Raw genomic sequence first — 17,578 nt, forward strand, 5'->3', positions numbered from 1 at the left:
TCACGTGCCCAGGTGGTTGCATGTGTGTGGTGCAGGAAGGTGTCCACTGAACCACACAGACTGCTGTACTCACACCTGCCCAGTTCTGCAAATCCTATTCTAGGTGAAAGCATTCTGAAGGTGTGAATTACTCATTGTTTGTCCATCCTGGTGGTGAGTCTTCCTGTAGTAGTTCATCCCCTTGGCTTCACTAGTGCCTGCTGATGGGCTCAGTTGGCCTGTGACCGCTGATCATTGAGTATTTGCAAATGGTGCCACATTGGCTCTGCTACTTCTCCTTCTCTGTTTACTTAGTTTTTGGCAGCTGGATGTTTGAATGTTTGCTTGACAAACACTTTCCCTGAAGTCTCTGATTACAGAAAGTTTAGTTTGACAAACCCCAATGAATTATCCTGTTCTTTGTTAATGGTATCTCTCTGTCTCCCTTAACCACAATATTTTGTGTGAGGTGCAAATTCATATTTTCCCCTTGTTGCAATCAGCATGCCCCTCCCTGTTTGGTTACCCAGGCAGTATCCCCAAGATGCTGACATCTGTATTTTACTAATCCAAAAATCCTGGGGCTACCAGGAAGCAGTTCAGATAATAACACTGCATACCTGTCTAGCACTTTTTATATGAGAATCTGAAATTGTCTGACTCATGTTCATCTCGTTACTGCTTGTACCAGCTGGAGTTTGCTGTTCCTGTTTTTGCAGCCTGGAAAGCTGAGACACAGGGTAAGGGTATATTTTGTCCAATAGAGGAGGAGATTCCAGAAATGTGGTGTCATAACCTCCAAGACTATGAGTTTCTATCCCTCTCTGTCTTGCTAATTTACCTCCAAAAGGGAAAGAGATAGGAGTGGGATGGCTGGCTTTGAGCAGTGCTTTATTTGTAGTCTCAGTAAATTCCACCCAAAAACAAAAAAGCAATTGCAATATTTCTCCAAGGTAGTTACCTTCCTTGCCTGTGATTGTAGTAGATAATGTAGTTCTCAGGTAGAAAACTATCCAAATACTGTCTCTTGTCGTCAGTTTGGTGGTTTGGAGCGATGCTGAGGGACAAGTGTTCATGCCTGGCCCGGAGAGGGTGAAGTCCTTACTGTGTTTCAGGGGTGGTAATGAGACTTGTGAAAACATGTCTGCAGGTGTCTGGGTGGTCAGGCCAGGCTGTTAATCCATCCAGCTGCTGGCCTGTTTTGGACAGGGTCCAAGACCAGGTAGGACACTGCTGCTTTTCTTAAAGCCTCCAAACACAGCTGAGGACCTTCCAAGCAAACCTGGGCTGGTTTATGGTTTTGGGTGGAAACCACAAGCAAACCACATCAAATCGCTGGAATCTGCCCCAAACCAGGCAGAGTGCATACATTTCTGTTTCATTTTGCTTGGAGATGACTGGGAGACGGAGGAAAACCTGCATGGATCCAATGTTGATGTAAGGCCATAGGTGATCTATTCCTAAAGCCTTCCAGTGCCATTCCCATGGCTAGACCAGATGGATGAAGGCAGAATAATAAATAATACCTGAGTTAACATCTCCTGGGAGCTTGGGTTTAAGAGGAGGACTATTTTGTCTGAAACCCTTCCAGAAAGGGACAGTTGGGAGGGAGAGTAATGTAAATGTGGACCTTCAACATATGTAATCTCAGCCGAGGTGATGGGGCAGTGGGTCAGGGTTTCCTGTGCTGTGGGGCCCTGGAGCATAATGTACATGGGAAATAGAAACCCTAAGAAAGAAAGGGGGAGAATTGCATGCCCTGGGGCGTAAAAGTGCATTTCTTTTTCACGTATTGCATCAGAACACACTAATTTTTGGAGGGAGGGCAAGCACATGCAAGAAGAGTCCGGCTTGCTAGGAAAGGGGTGGGAAATTGTGATGCCAAATAGCTCAGGAAATGTGCCTGTAGGACTGTCTCCCCCTCCACTTCCACGCAGGGCACAAGACCCCGCAGCATGCATGTGCCAGGGCTTTATAAGGGAGTCACGCTCTCCCCTTGAGCCCAGGGCACCCCCGGCTCCCCAGTCTGTCCCCCTTCTCCCGTTCCCTCTTCTCCCATGTGCTTTTATTCATTCTGCAAGCAGCGTATGCCAAATCCAGCTTCACAGCTGGCTCTGCTCCACGTGTTTGTTTTCTATGCCTGCACAGCGCTCGCCAGCTCCGCTTGCGCCACGGCTCAGAGGTGGAGGCGGTGGGGGGAGAGCAGGGCTGGTGGGGAGGGAAACGGGAGCAGGCTGCTGCTTGCCAAGCCCTTATTTGTTTAAAGCTTAAGCCTGTTTGAGAGAGCCTTTTTGGAGTGAGGGGTAAGTGGCAGGGGTGGGATGCAGGGGAATGGAGAAAGTAAACTGTGTGTCAAGCAAAGCAAACTTTACAGCTGGAATTGGTGCTGATGCCTGTTGTGTGAAAGGCCTGGGAAGGGGCCTTGGGCTCTGAGCTCGTGCTTCCAGCGTGGGTTCGAGTGTGAATGGGTGGGAGTGACAAGTGGGGAGCCAGCGGCAGGTCTGTGCTGTTCCCAGCCCTGACGGGCACTGCTGCTGCTGCTTGACAAGCCCGGCTGTGGCATTTGCCAGCGTGTCCTAGGAGCTGGCTGGGGCACAGGCAGGTGAGTCTCCCTTCCCAGGCTCTGAGGCAGCAGCATTTTGCCATCTTTCATTACAGAGCATCCTCTTGTCGACAGGGAGAAACCTTATGCTGGCCCTGCCCAGCTGTCTGTGCAGGGCGACCTGAGGTCTTGCTTCATCTCCTGCCGTGTTTGGCTCACTGTCCTCAACGGGACCATCACTTTTGGAAAGGTGTGCTTATTGTTGTGGTGATGAATGGGGCAAATCACATGCAAACACAACCTTTTAAAAAGTCTAAACATTGCAGCCATCTCCTTGTTGTCTCTGGGAAGAGGGGAAATCTGTCACCCATCCTGAGACCCCACTGTGAGTGTGTCCCCCATGATTTTTCACTTCAGGATGGGCCCCATGGGGTTTTGGAGCAGCGTGGCAGCTGCTGATCATGGCACAAAGTAGGGCTCTGGCTCAGGCCATCTGAGTTCTGGCACTCGGTGCTAGTCCCCACATTAGGCATTTGGCACAAGCCAGAGCATTTTCTATGGACAATCATTTCTATCCCTTTGTTTTGCTAGCCTTGAGCTTCCTCTTGTGTTTTTTGGAGTAGTGACATATCTTCCAGGGGAAATTTGTCCCAGCACAGAGTTCTAGAGGCTTGTGACCTGCTCCCATAATGAAAATTATTATTGTTAGTGAAAAGCAATTTAGTGACAGCTATGGAGAGTAAAAACTCACATTTATTCTCAAATTTCTGAAAGAAAAAAAAATCCCCAACTTTTAAATACCGTCTTCAAAGGACAAGAAAAATGGGCTTGTGCTCTTTTGCATCCCAGCAACAAGTCATTACTGAAAGGAGTGCAAACTAGAAGGCAGTTTCTCTTTATGGTGGTGATGGGGATGTCTCTAAAGCCAGCCATCTGGGGATTAAACTTTGTATTGCCGTTACTGGCAAGTACTTTGTCCTGTCTCTTTTGTGTGCTCTTCTGGATTTTGATGTCAACTGTGTTAAACTAGCCTTGTGCTTGTTAATGCAGTTTCTGGGCCTGCTCCCATTGAAGTCATGGCAAAGATCAGACTGATTTTGGTGGCAGTAGAATCAAGTCCTCTGTTATAATCCAGAGGATGTGTTGTTTTAGCAGGTATTTCTCCTGTACCACTGGCTTAGGTTTATGATAAGCTTGGTCAGTTTTTTACTGCAGCAGTTGTAGGCACCCTTGCTCTTCAAGTACACACTGGAAGGTTCAGAGCCTAGGAAAGCTACCCAAATCTTTGCTCTGCCAACAGGAAAATTTCCCCATAGCAGCTTCCCCCAAGGAAGGCTTAACAGTGTCACTGGCAGTTTCTGTAGATTTTATTGGTTTGTGGTTTGGGGTTTTTTTATTGGTGTATTTGTTTCACTCTATTACTGTTTCTAATTGGACATGGACAAGATTTTTCTATTGTTCCTAGACAAAGATTATTTGGATTTTTTTTTCTTAGTTTGCTACTTAAAGGTAGGCTTATGTAGGCTGCTCTTAAAAAGTGTCATAGCTGCTGTGACTGGCTTGTGATCTATTCTGTGAACAAGAGCTTCTGAGTCTCATTTTGCAGGTGGCCAGAGCTGACAGACACTTAAATGTGCTTGCTCCCCGAGCACTCCTGCTGTGCTCCATGCAGATGCTGACTGGTGGGGTTTGTCCACCACTCCTCTGTGCTTTGGTTCATGTTATACAGAGAGAGAGTGTTTCAGCTGGTGGTTACCAGCATGAATGGATGCTGGGATATTTATTGTCTGTCCTGTTGCAAGCTTGACCCCATCATGTGACAGAAACAATAAAATGGAGATGGGTCTTTTCAGGGCAGCTCCATGTCACACCTTTGCCGTGATTTGTGGTCTTCCTGCCCATTCTTGACCACTGCTCTGACTGCAGAGAGGCTGTAGGGTGATATTAGGTAGCCTAGGATTTGGGGTTTTTTAGCGTTGCTGCGACATCAGTGGCAAAATGATTGTTCTGTTCAACATCTTGATGTCCTGTAGTCAGGGAGTGAGAGTTGGCTCTGTGTGTTCCTCAAGAGGTGCTGGGGAAGCAATGCAGAGTGAAAACAGCTTTGGATAAGAGCATGCTATTTGGGATCCCCATGGAAAAATGCCATTTCACTGGGACCAGGGCATGCTACGAAAGTGTATCTGTTGATTAAGCTTTTGTCTTAGAGTAGCAAGGAGTTTCTGGTGGAGAGCAGGAGTGGTTTTCCTGCTATTCTGAGCAGGCCACATTTAAATTAAGTGGAGGAGTTGTAAGCTAGGGAGGGAGAATTGCTTGAGAGGTGATGGTGTGAGGTGACAGCCCCTGCTCAGAGGAAAACAGGACAAGGACTTGAGCCTGGATACACATGTGGCAGGTGAGCTATGGCATTGCCATGTCCTTGCCCTGAAGCAGTGGGGACAAATGCAACATAAAGAAATCTGCCAAAATCCCAACTCCTCTATTTCTTCCTTCTTGACCCTCTCATCTAAATTTAATTTTCCTGCTTTTTCTTTTCTGTCACCTTTATTCCACACTTCCCTTTAGTATCTCTGAGGGGTTTTGCCCAGCATCACTTCCCTTGCATCTGCCGGGCCTGCCTTCTCTCTGACCTCTCCGTAACCCAAGAGGCAATTAGACTCTCCATCAGATTTCAAGGTCTGGGGTTTTTTTGTTTGCAAAGGATGAGAAGGGAAAAACAAAAGCAGTGCCCTGAGTAATGTAAACTACCCACAGGCACATCTGTGCCTGTGTGATGACAGCTCCTGGTGGGAGCTGCCCATTGCTCCCTGCGCCCTCCTCCACTGCAGCTGCTGACAGGGAGGGAACAACCTGAGGCCCGGCTCATGTTGATGTAGGATTCAGTGTGGTGGAGCCCAGACCAGAGCCAGCTGCGTCAGCTGGCACTTGCCACGCATCCTGTGGGTCCCACTGCATCAGTTGCCAGCAGAGCCATTCCCTGGGCTTTTCTTGCCCAGATATACACTCTCACTTATTCTCAGCTCTCTGTTGCGTACTTTTCCTCTTTGTCCAAAGAGCAAAAAGGTAGGGACAGGTAAATATTTTTAGTGCTTGTATCAAGCATCCTAAAGTAACTAACTCTTCTACCCAATGGTATGAAGTGTAGAGGACATGGGATCGTTCTTCTTCTGTGTTTAATACAGCATCTGACTGCATTGACACTGATCTCCAGCTTTAGTTGTGATGGGAATGATAAAGCAAGTGTTGTTTTCATATGTCAAGAGAGAATGCTTCAGGCAAGTAATACAGTGCACTAAATCCCTTGCTTCTGAGACTGAAGGTGTGTTTTCACATCATATTGGTGTCAGTGGGTCACCCCTTTCCTGCTGCCTCCTCTGAAATATTTCTTATAATGAAGATTTAGTGTTGTCCCATAGCAAAGCCTCAAAAAGGCAAGACTTTGTTGCTGCACATCAGCTGAGTTTATAGCAGTTGTGAGGAAAACTGAAAACACTCCAGAGCAAATAACTCATCACAACTGTTTGATGTGGTTTTCAAGGCGATCCTGACTCTTTTTTCCTGACACCAGCCTTGGCAAGAGAGTAGGCTGAGCTGCACCTCTGTGGGACCTTGATCTCACATGACCTTGATAGCAGCAATTCTGCTGTTCTCTGACATTTGAAGATCAATCCCCTGAATGCAGGGCCTGCACCCTTCCACAAGTCCTGCAGATGTACACCCCTTTCAGGATTCCTCAGCTCCCTGAACTGGGACCTTGGCTGCGAGGCAGGAGAATCTACAGGTGGATCAAGAATGAGAAGGATGGAGAGTGCTGAGGAAAAGTTGGTCTAAAACTGTGGCAGCTCTCCCAGTTTGGGAGTGAATCTGGACTGAAAGGTTTTGATTGGAGAGGCACTCTGTCCCAGCCACGGGGTCAGTGCTGGCAGCTGATCCAGGGCCTCTTTCTCCCTGCACGCACTTGGGAGAAGGAGCCAGAGAGCAGCCAGTAGTTCCAGGCTTGTTGCAGCAACAACATCTGTTTCCTAGGTGCACTTTGTTTCTGAAGAGGCTGTGCAGCACGCTCCATCTGCGCCCTTCTTCTTTTTTTTTTTTCTTTTTTTCTTTTTTTTTTTTTTTTTTTTTTTTCTCTTTGCCGCTTGTGCCGTGTTCGGGGCGGCTCTTAGGGGAGGCAGGCACTTCCCGAGAGGACCCTGCGTCAGCTCCATGCCAGTGCTGGCTGTCGGGCTCTTTGCACCCGGAGCAGTATTGTCAGCATCTTGACAGCTGGCCGGCTGCATGCTTATTAGTTACTACTTTCCTCTTGCCCTCCACCTCTCCTTCGCCTCCCGAACCACCTCCACCCTCTCCCTTCCCCCTTCCTGCTCCTGCCCCATCGGCTGGCCAGCCCTTCGGGGAGCCCCCAGCCTCTCCAGATTAGAGCTCTCCAGGGACTTCGTCCTTTTGAAAGGAAGAAAGGAGGGAAAAAAACCCCACCAAAACAGATTAAAAAAAAAAAAAAAAAAAAAAAAAAAAAGAAAAAAAAAAAAAAAAAGGGAGGGGGAGAAGGAGGGGAGGAAAAAAATTTATTAAAAAGAAAAAAAAAAAAGAGAGAAAAGAAAGAGGGGGAATAGAAGAATGAAAACAGACCCAAGGGGCAATAGTCCCTCGAGCCATTTCACTGCATTACAATGAATATGGACTCTATTAAGCTCCGTTCTGCCTGTTAGTGTTTCCCAGGGCAACACAGCTCCCATATGGCAAGCATGCAGCAGATTAGGCTAGGCCTCTGGGTTTCATTGAGGGCCCGAGGCTTGACTGGCAGTTGAACCCCATCCTTCCCCCCCCCGCCTTCCTCACACTTGACACTGCCTGTGTTTATCTAAAGCAAAAAGGGCCCGGGTGGGAGAAGGGGGCATTTGGGGGGTTATTGTCCCAGGCAATGGGAGAGGGCAGGGAGAGGGGTGGGGGGGTGATGCGGGAGGGAGGTGGGATGGAGGAGAAAGGGGGTGGGGGGGCACAGCCCCTCATACATATTCAGGAGGGGTCTTGAATGGGCAGAGGAGAAATAAAGCAGATGGAATTCATGTTAAAGAACAGCCACAATCGCCCTCCAAAAACAAGGAGAGAAAAGCGGGCAGCCTTAAAGGAACGTAGGGAGCAGCGTTTATCCAATTAGCAGGGTTGTCAAATTGAATTTACTCAGAATGGAGGGGGAAGCTGGGGGGGAGGGGGGAAGGAGGGAAATTAAGTGTCTAGGGCATGGGGGGAGCATGATATTGAAGAAAGGAGGTGGGTTTTCTTTTTTTCTTACGCTTTAGCCTTGTCTTTTCAAGGACTAGAAGCTGCTTTCAGGGCACACCAAGGGGCAGCAAAAGCCAGTGTGTATGCTCTGTTTTAGCACAGGGCTCCTCTCCTGGTAACTGTGGAAAAAAGGACATGTATCCTGTGGGGCAAGGCCATCCTTGCATCTGTGGCCCACCTGCACTAGAGCTGCCCCAGCTGGCAGGTCCAACCACCCTGGGACCACCATGCTACAGGCAGCACCCAAGCTGAGCCACGCTCGCTGCGGTGCCACCACCGTGGTGACACTGGAGAGCCCATGGCAGGTATGAGGGTAGAATTTCGTTCTTCAAGCAGCCTCAATGCTTGCTGGCTGACAAAATGCCAACGTGAAGGGCTTTGCTGGGTCTCAGCAAAGTTAGCCTGATCAATGCCAGCTGGAAAGTGGCGCTCAGTTCAGACGAGCTGTTGGATGGAGAGGTGCCAGAAACTGCAGGCATTGGGTCCTCAGGGATATGAGTAAAAGTCAGACAGGCTATGAGAAGGCTTTGCATCCTTTTGCTAATTCAAAGCCAGCATGCCCAGTCCTCTCCCTGGTGATGCTGCAGGCTGTTGTGGAAAGGAACTGCTCAGGGAAGTAGCTTCATCTTGAGGAAGAGAAAAAAGTTACAAAGATTTTGCATGTTTGGTTTGTTGCTGGTTTGGTTTGCATGAGCAGTTCTGTTCAAGGAAAAGAGATGTTTTACCTGCAAGTTTAGTTTATTTTTTAAAGAGGTGTCTATTGCTCAGGACTTGCTTGAATTAAAACTGTGGTTCTTTTAGGGTCACCCAGTTGCAGTTTTTAGGAAAACTCACTGATCTGTGGTGGTTGTGCCATGCCAGGTTTTATTCTGGATATTTTCCTTCTGACTATGAGCATGAATTTATCCCAGGCTTTCTCTGTTGTGGCTTTTTGATGGACTCTCTGAGCTCACAAGCAGCCACTAAGAGAATCTTTTTTGCCTAATCACTTCAAAAAAGGGAGGAGGTGATCCCCTCATAGAGTTAGTCAAGGGCTATGTTATAAGAGCTGTTATAAGCACTCTGAAATCAGCAGCTCTCAGTGCTACAGAGGGAAAAACAGGCAAGCTTTCATCCCTGTTTCCACAAAGATTGTGCTACTTCCTTGCCTTCAAACATAGTGGTGTAATACTGGGTTCTGCTTTCTGCCCACTCCTGATAGCAGCATTTTCCCTTTTGGGATCCTGCCACTCCCTGTGGCACCTGCACACCCATCCCCATCAGCTGCCCATGGTGTTCTGTGGTAGGGGGAGCTTCTGTCCTGCACCAACCTGTCCTTTTACCAAACCCTTTCAGAGAAAATGAGCATAACTTAACAGTGTGAAATTAATACTTTGAAAAAGGGATGGGGGGTGGGTACAGGTTAATTTTGCCCTGTGGGATGTTACTGTTTGATGGGTTGAAGGGAGAAGCAGTCAGGGCTGCCTAGATTGCTGTCCATGCCCAGGAATCATGCAGGGACTTTGCAGCTGATCTGGCAAAAGATGTCACCTAGACAGTATTTTTGCAGCTAGAGGATTATACAGTTGTACAGTGGGATTTTTAAGAGGGGATGGAAAGTTTTAGGATCCAAGAACAGCTTGCTTGATGAGATGGATGTTCCAGTCAGAGAGCTTTTGATTTCCAGCCCTGCCTGCCACTGCTTTACTGAATAACCTTGGGCCAGGTTGGCTTCCTCTTCAAGCCCTCAGATTCCTCAGTTTGTAAAACAAAGGGGTGCTGTTGCTCTTTTCTTTTCCACATTTTCTTTTTCAGTGGTTTTTGCTTTAGGCAGGAGAAAATAATACTGTCTTGTATTAAAAAGTAATGATTACAAGTACAATTGGCTCATAATACTGTACATTGCTTTTTCTGAGCAAGCTGAGGTCTCAATGTGTGAAACAGAGAGCTGGGAGTATCACTGTCCCTACTTGACCTGCTGGAAACAGAGAGCAGCTGCAGTGAATTCTCCAGAGTCACCCAGGGTGTCCCCAGCTGGTAGCTGGACTGCAGTTGCTGCAGCCTTTTCCTCGGTGCAGAGCAGTCCTTACCTCTTCCCACTGTTCATCCCTTGCAGGAAGAAGTTCCCAAGGTCCATCTGCCTGACACTACCCCGGACCGCTGCCATGTGCGTCGGTGACTGTGCAGCTCCCGGTCTGCCTGGGCATTCCCGCAGCCTGCCGGCAGAGCTGGGATGTGTGGTGCGGGATGCTGCTCTGGAGCTGGGGCACAGCCTGGTTCCTATTTGGGAGCCTTGTAAATTACAGGCAATGTGGCAGTAACAAGGGCTGCTTGGCTGGCCCTTGTTAAGCAGGGGAGGGCTTGAGGCTGTGAGCTGCATTTCCTCAGTAAAACCTTCAGTTTCTAATCAGCAAACACCTCTCCTGTGCCCCGTGCTTAATTCAAATCCCTTTTTGCTTTCGAGATTTGTCACCCCCCCCGCGCAGGCGCGGGCCTTTCTTCCCTTTTATATCTTCACCTCTGCTTTTCCTTTCTTGCTCTGCTGCCTTTGCAGTGCCCTCCATCGCCATGGCACAGCTGGGGCTGCAAGCAGGGGCCTTGCTGGGCTTAGGTGTGTGGTGGGAAGCCGAGCCGACAGATTTTACACCCCCACCACTCCTCCTTAACTGATGAAGCTCTCGTTAATTTGGTTCTCTTAATGGCCCCTCTTTTGATTTACTGGGCTGTCTGAAAGGGACTTAGAGCTCCACTGACAGGAAATTGTTATTTTAACCTGACAGGAAAGAATTTAAAATAAATAAACAATTTTTTTTTTGTTTTGTTTTCCCTCTCTCTTGAAGCTCTTTGAATTACTTTAACTCTTTCTTTTCCTAGATAGCAATTATGCAGGAGCTGTCAAGGGTGGTGTTACTGGTGGCTGCAGAAGTGCTGGCAGTCAGGGGCACCTCACAAGGTACCTGCCTTTGGGAGAGGAGGTAGCAGAGTAGGACCCTGTCATGCAGCAGCCCTGCAGCACCTGGGAAGCCTTCCCACCACCTCTGGGAAGTCAGCTGGAGTGCCTGAGGTCTCCTCCACTCCCCACCTCTGCCTCCTCTCCCACTGTAGTCCACCCTGATGCTGCTGGCAGGACACAAGGCAGATCGAAAGCTGCCTTATTAATAAAGTTCCTTGCTTTGCACTATTGCAGTCTGCTTAAGAACAGCATTTTCAAAAGAGGTCAGCTCCCATTTAGGCATCAAAATAAGTTGGTTGCCTATTCAGGAGAGCTCAGCATGTCAAGAACTGAATGCTTTTGAAAATCTGGCTTCAATTGTAAAAGCTGAGAATTTCAAAATCTGGCCCTGGATCCTAATAGTTCTTTTGGAATTGATGTTTTCATTCATTTTCCTCATTATTTTTATGCTGGCCATTTACTTTTTGTACGTCACTCAGCTGTGAAAGAAATGGCCACATGTCCCTATTTAGAGCTCGTACTCTTGCCTGGAGGTTTGGGGAGGTACCATACATACATTTGTTGCAACACACCTTCTCTCCTCATTCTCTGCTCAATACTGTTCAATCTGCCCAGTGCTGTGGCCAAATTTTTTGAGCTCCTCTTTTTTTTCTCCCCACCTATTGCTCCTCGTCTTTTCAGAGACCTGGGGGAAGCCAGTTCAGTCCTTGCATCGATGTGCCTGGGTGGTCCTAGCTCACGAGGGGTCTCATGCGCAGTTCTGCGCCTTTGGCTTTGCCCTCCTGGCCAGAGGCTCTGTGCAACACAGAGCTGCAGGGAGGTCTGGTTGGGAACATCTTTGCCTACCCCTTCCCTCAGCCTGGGCTCCAGGGAGCAACTCTTTTCCATCCAACTTTTTTCCATCCTGCTGCCAAACCCATCCAGATAGAGGGAATGAGTCAGCTTTGCTCCGTAGGCTTCCAATGCTGAGGGACCAGACAGTAAGTCCTACCCCAAAATGTTTCTTCTACATCAGTGAAAGGCTTTTCATCTCCAGTAAACTTTAGGGTATGCAGTGTTTTTAAGCCTGAACTACCTCAAATTCTTTTCCATATGAGTGTAATTAGTGGGACCTTAACTTGGGCATCAGCAGTGGTGTCAACACTGCATGTTCTGGTATGGACAAACCCAGGGCACTTTTACAGCCATCATCAGTGGTGGCTGTGGCATAATGAAGGGTGCTTTGGTGGCTGTCTTCCGTGGAGAAATAAACTTGAGCAACTCAGAGGGTTTCCAAGTCAATTGCTAAAGTATCTTGTATGACTCTGCACTGATTGGTGGGGGAAATTTTGAGACTTTTCTTAGGCAAGGAGAGTGAGCACCAAGAAGGATGAGGTGTGTGGGAGGGAAGTTGCTGTCTTGTCTCTTTGTCACTGGAGGTTACCCACAGGGATTTCCACATATAACGGGGCCATGGCCTGCAGTAGTTGGAGTACGGCCTAGCTGTTCTCTCTGGATGCCTTCAGGATATGCCCAATGTCTGAGCTCTGTCCATGCTTCTGGATGCCTGGAAGCCACACTGGGCCATGCCAAGCTTGACTTAATTTTCTCTGCCTCTCAGCAGGGCTTGTCATCTTGGCCTCACAGCCACTCTATCCATGATTGTGTAACTCCTGTAAAGAGCTGCCTTGTGGCCTGCTGGGCCAGCCAGTGCACTAGATTCATACTGGCCTGCAAAGGGCCACGAAAAGATGCTCTTTTGGCCTTTCCAAAACTCCAGCAGCATGTCACTTTACTTGGTGTTTTTTCCTTTTGAAATCACCAGCTCAGAGGAGGCTTTTCTCTTCTCAACTTTATATGTTTCTTCCATGACTTCTCCTTCTCCTCTGGGATGTGGCAGGGAAAAGGGACAGCTTGTGAGGCTGTCAGAGGGACAGCCCAATTTGCAGAGAGGCATGCAAGCCAGCCTGCTGGATTCTTGCTGTTAGGATGTGGACCTCAGCATGGCTGGCCGTGGACATTGCCCTGTGCTGCACTTCTGCACCTTTGCTGTCACCAAAAGCCAAGCAAAGTCATTTGAGAGTAGCTTGGTGATATTTCCCCAAATGGTGTGGTTTCCTTGCTAGCAGAAACCAGCCTTGCCTTGGACAACTCACCAAGCATCTCGGGGGAGTATGTGTCATTCCTTACTTCAGGAGTTAGGAGGTTTAATTTTGGGGGCTATGCTTGAAGGGACTTGGGCCCTCTTCTTGACTGAGATGGGTATGGAGAGCACATGCTTAAGCATGTGATGGCTCAAGCAGTAACCATGGTGGAAGTAGGAAATACCACCCTGCAGAGTCAGGTGCTGCTGAGGGTGGTGATTGTGGCTAATGAGCTGGTTGGTGCAGGGGGAGCAGGCAGTATAACTGCTGTTTGGGCTGGCTGCCATGGCTGCTTTGGGTTTGGTCTTGGGCTTCTTCCCTGTAGACATGCCACAGGAACAATTCTGCAGTGCCTTAAGGCTTGCAGGTCGTTTTAGTGCTGCAGCTGAAGGGAGCTCAAAGTCCTATAGCTGCATTACGATGCCAGGAGAGGGAAATCTCCTCTTGACTTCAGCCTGTTGCCTTTGATTAAAGGTGGACTCAATTTGACATCTGAGGTATCTCTTAGGTCAGCTTCTGAGGTTTTTAATCCCCCTGACCTGGCTTGTCTGCTTTAGTGTTCGTTTATGAGTCTCCAAAGCAGCTGCTGCAGTGTGCGGCTCTTCACAGCAACCTGGGTTGTGACAGGTGGCCTTACATTTCTCACTTCTAGGGGCTAGTTGATGCTTTTAAGTATGAACCTGGTAGTTTGTGTAGACTTAAAATAGGCGTTGTTTTTCAGGCAGAACAGTTAATCTGAAGTATTTTCATAAGTTTTGTCTCTTAGGTAGAATGGACTTACACTGCTCATTTACTTTAGTGTTCAAAATAGAATATGTCCCAGACATAGCCAAGAAGTGGCAGCAACACTCAGTGGATATCTTCAGTGACACTTTGTTGGAAATGTTTGTGTTTTGCTCCTGAAGATTGCCTGGTGTGCATCACTGTCATTCACTATGCCAAGTATGAAATGGGGAAGGGGAGTGTGTGTGTGTGTGTGTGTGTGTGTGTGTGTGTGTGTACTGAGGATGGGATGTCTTGGGAGACTCCCAGCCATGCCTGGGGGAGAGGCTGGAGAAGAGAAATGCTTGCATCAGCGTCTGTAGTCTCCTCAGGCCACTGGCTTGGTGAATCTGTGGCAGTTTAGGGATGTTGGTCGAGAAGCCAGGCAGGGCTGGAAAGCAGAGGGAAGCCTGAGTGTTTCATCCATCATGTCTCTTATCATCCGCAGGAATCCACTGCCACTGCATCCCCTGAGGCAGCTTATGGGACCCTTCCCTGGGTGCCCCAGGTCACACTGCATGGGATGGCAATGACACGTGGAAGGAAGAGGCCCATGTCCCCCATCCCTTGCCTCGTGCTTGCGGCTGCCAGCTGTTTTGCCAAACTAAGTGAGTGTCTTTTCTTACCCATTCTGGTTTGCCTTGATGCTGTTTAGCATAGCCATGCCTCACAGACAAACAGCTTTCCTCTCTCTGCTGTTCCCTGAGTAGCCTTGACCAAGGGTCTGGTTTCAAACCCTCTTCCAGAGGAGGGTACATTTGGAGTGGAACATTCTCTCAGGTGGTGCCAGGAAGAAATGGGGCTGGTGTATATCTCTAAAAATTAGGATGGGTGTGCAAGGAGTCAAGGGGATGGTGCAACACAAGGAGAGGCCATTGGGAATTGCAAAATGTACAGCGCTGCAGCTTTTTCCTCTGCCGATTCTATTGCTGAGTCTCTCAGAGCTTTCTTATTCCCATTTTTTCCCTCTGTGCAGGTGAATCCCTGCAGGTCACAGTGCAACCTGCTTCTATTGTCCAAAAACTTGGAGGCCCAGTCAGCCTGGGCTGTGTGGTGGACCCCCCCCGAGTGAACCTCACCTGGAGACTGAATGGGAAGGAGCTGGCTGGATCAGATGAGGTGCTGGGCATCCACGTGGAGCGAGGGAAGCTCATCATCACAGCTCTCAACAACCGCACTGTGGGGCGCTACCAGTGCATCGCTCGTGTGCCTGAAGGAGTCATTGCCAGTGTCCCTGCAGTGGTCACCTTAGCTAGTGAGTAGCTTTAGTTCTCTGACAGCCCCTGCTTTGCTTGGGCCATTGCTCACACGTCTTGAGAGGCTCATCCATTCTTGCTTGCTCATGCTGGCATCAAGGCCCTTTTGTAGCATTTTTGATTGTGGACTGGCTGACGTGGTGTGGCTCAGTCTGACCCAAGCTGTCCTCCTCCTGCATGGCAGGCTGCAGATCTGTCCTTCAGGGAGAAGTTTTTGCAAGACCCATGAATACCTGAGCTGTGGGGTTTGTGTGTGTAGTTGGTTTCCTGACAGTCAGGCTGCCTCCTCTGGTTCCTGACTTACTGATGGAGTTTATAAATAGTACCTGCTGGTGCTGATGGCCCAACTGCTGCTGGGACTGCTGCAGGACTGCTGCCAGCACAGGGTCAGCGTATGCTAAGTTTTACTGCCTTCCTGAGACACAGCTCTGAGCAAGAGACTTTGCTCCTATCCCTGAGCTTACGTGCTCCTCACTGCTGCCCTCTGGCACTGGGAGATGTGTGCATGGCCAGAGGTGTCTTAGCTGGGCAATTTTTCTTACAAGCACCTGGTTTTGGCCAGATGTTGTATGTATTTGGCCAGAAGGGACTGTATTTGGATGCATGTAAGAAAGAGTAGTGGAGAGCCCCACCTTCTCAGAAATCCACAGTGAGTGTTTGGTGGAGCAAGTGTGTGCAGAGGAGGCTGCCATTGATTGCCTTGCAGTGACAGTCCCTGAGCATAGAAAGGGCTTTATCTTTCCCAGAAAAAGGGAGTTTGGGGCTAAGTCTTAAGAAAATGAAGACATGAAGATGTTTGTACAAAGTGGGGCCTGGCTTTGCTTTAAAGCCAAGAACTATTGGCTTGTCACTGGTACATTAATCAGGAGTGAAATGTTTAGGCCAGGCTGGGTGGGAGGAGGAGGAGGCCAGGGAGAGCAAGGAGAGAGTTGCTGAACTCTGAGGCAGGGTGGGAGGGGGTTGTCACAGGGCCGAATCTGTTGGGGGATTTGGCCTGAGCCCCATGCTGAGATTAAGTTTCGGAGAATGCATTCCAGAGCAGAAAGGGGGCTGTGTATGCTGGTGGCCTGATAGAGAGAAGGAGAGGAGGGGAGAGGTGGATGGGATTACCAAGGGCATGGTTTGAATTTAGGAGAGTAGGGTGTGCACAGCTCCTCAGACTGATCAGCTCCTGCTTAGCTGATCCCCTTTTCTTTTTTTACTCGCACCTCAGCCCACTACCACCAGCTCTGTCTCCTGGGAAAAGTATCTCTTAGTGGTGGACTGGGGACAGGTCCTTAGGCACCAGAAGGCCCCACCATGCCCTTCAGGACAAATCAAAGCCTCTGAGTAGTGCATCACCCCTCTCCAAGAGCCAAATCACCTTTGCCTACTGGATTGCAACTGGAGATGTCCGTGCAAGAGAAGGACTTGGCCATTGCTGTGGTCCCTGTCGTGGCAAACACACTTCTGAGAGGAAGTCAGGAGCACCACTCAGTGGAGCTCACAAAACTGGAGCCAGAGGTTGGATGATCAAGCAACTAATCCATTGTGGAAAACCCCTGTGCTGTGCTGCATGGGTCCCTCATCCTCAGGGGTAGCTGTATCCCACACACCTGGATAGCCTCAGGTGATAGAGAGCACCCAGGTGGGGAAGATCTAGCAGTCAGTAAGTGAAGAGAGAGATAGGGCATCCCAGTGAAGGTGTGGGACTGAAGGTGTGGGAGGAGAACCTTCTGGAGAGGTTCAAATAACCAGTCTCACGTTCATGAGCTGGAGTCTGCTTGCAACAGTGGTGTTGCTCTGAAAGAGCAGGGAGTACCACTTGGTGGTGGGACTGAGTTTGAAAGCTGTGGTAGCAGGTGTGCTCTGGGCTCTCTCTCCTGCTCCAGACCTCCTTTACAGGACCTTGCTCAGAGCTGATTCAGTGGTGACCATGGTGAGAGGAAAGCCCGTGGCAGGTCAGCATTGCAGTTGATAAATCTCCTCCAGATAACCTTCAGGGCTGAAAGAAAACCCTCTGAAAGTCTTAGTGACATCCAAAAATTATTTTGGGGTGTCAAGGGGAAAGTGAAACTGGAATGTGTGGATGAAAGCAGTGGGGGAAAGAGGGCTATGGAAATACTTTCAAGGCTTAAGTTTGTTTTGGAAGAGGACCTGGAGTCACTGGAAGAAGTGACTTGGTAGGTTTTGAAGAGTGTAGGTAAAATCATCTGGCCAACTTTTAGGCTATTTCCCCTCCTTTCTTTGGGCCTTCTTTGAAGGAAGCACTCTGGAATGCCCCAGGCTCTGTGTGCCTGTTCTCCTGGGGCCTGCTTTGCTGACAGTCAGCAAGCAGATAAGCATCACTGCAGTGCTGGCAGCCAGGCATAGCCCTGGGACTCACACCTCCTTCTCTCATCTGCAGCACAGTGATGCCTAGGCCATCTCTCTTCCCCCTGGCTCAGAGAGCTGGTTGAAACTTGCATTTAATTTCTCCAGCAGAGATAAAATAGCTGTTGTATATCCAAGAGGTGGAGGGAGGAGGGATTTGCAGAAGGGAAAGATTTCATGAAGTGACAAAGGGAGCAGCACTTCAGGCATTACTTGGGCACCTTTGAGTCCAGTTGGAGCTGAGCTGGTGCTCCACACAACCTTGGCAGCCCATGGCATATCAGTGCAAGTCACTGCAGGTCACACCTGCTGATCACTGCTGGCCTGACTGTGGTGCACAAGATCAGCCCTG

The 17,578-nt window shown here is 49.0% G+C and overlaps 1 protein-coding gene across 4 annotated transcripts in view; it reads left to right on the plus strand.

The window, feature by feature from the left end:
* The window catches only part of BOC (BOC cell adhesion associated, oncogene regulated), a 53,706-nt gene that overhangs the window by 17,068 nt on the left and 19,060 nt on the right, over positions 1-17,578 (plus strand). For all 4 annotated transcript variants that reach the window (XM_053971253.1, XM_053971256.1, XM_053971252.1 and 1 more), the window contains exons 2-3: positions 14,067-14,226; positions 14,595-14,873. In XM_053971253.1, coding sequence (XP_053827228.1) covers positions 14,142-14,226; positions 14,595-14,873 — 364 coding nt within the window. In that variant the 5' untranslated portion in view covers positions 14,067-14,141. The remainder of the gene's footprint in view (positions 1-14,066; positions 14,227-14,594; positions 14,874-17,578) is intronic.

The sequence above is a fragment of the Vidua macroura genome, chromosome 2 (genome assembly GCF_024509145.1).
Source record: "Vidua macroura isolate BioBank_ID:100142 chromosome 2, ASM2450914v1, whole genome shotgun sequence".
NCBI classification, from domain to species: domain Eukaryota; kingdom Metazoa; phylum Chordata; class Aves; order Passeriformes; family Viduidae; genus Vidua; species Vidua macroura.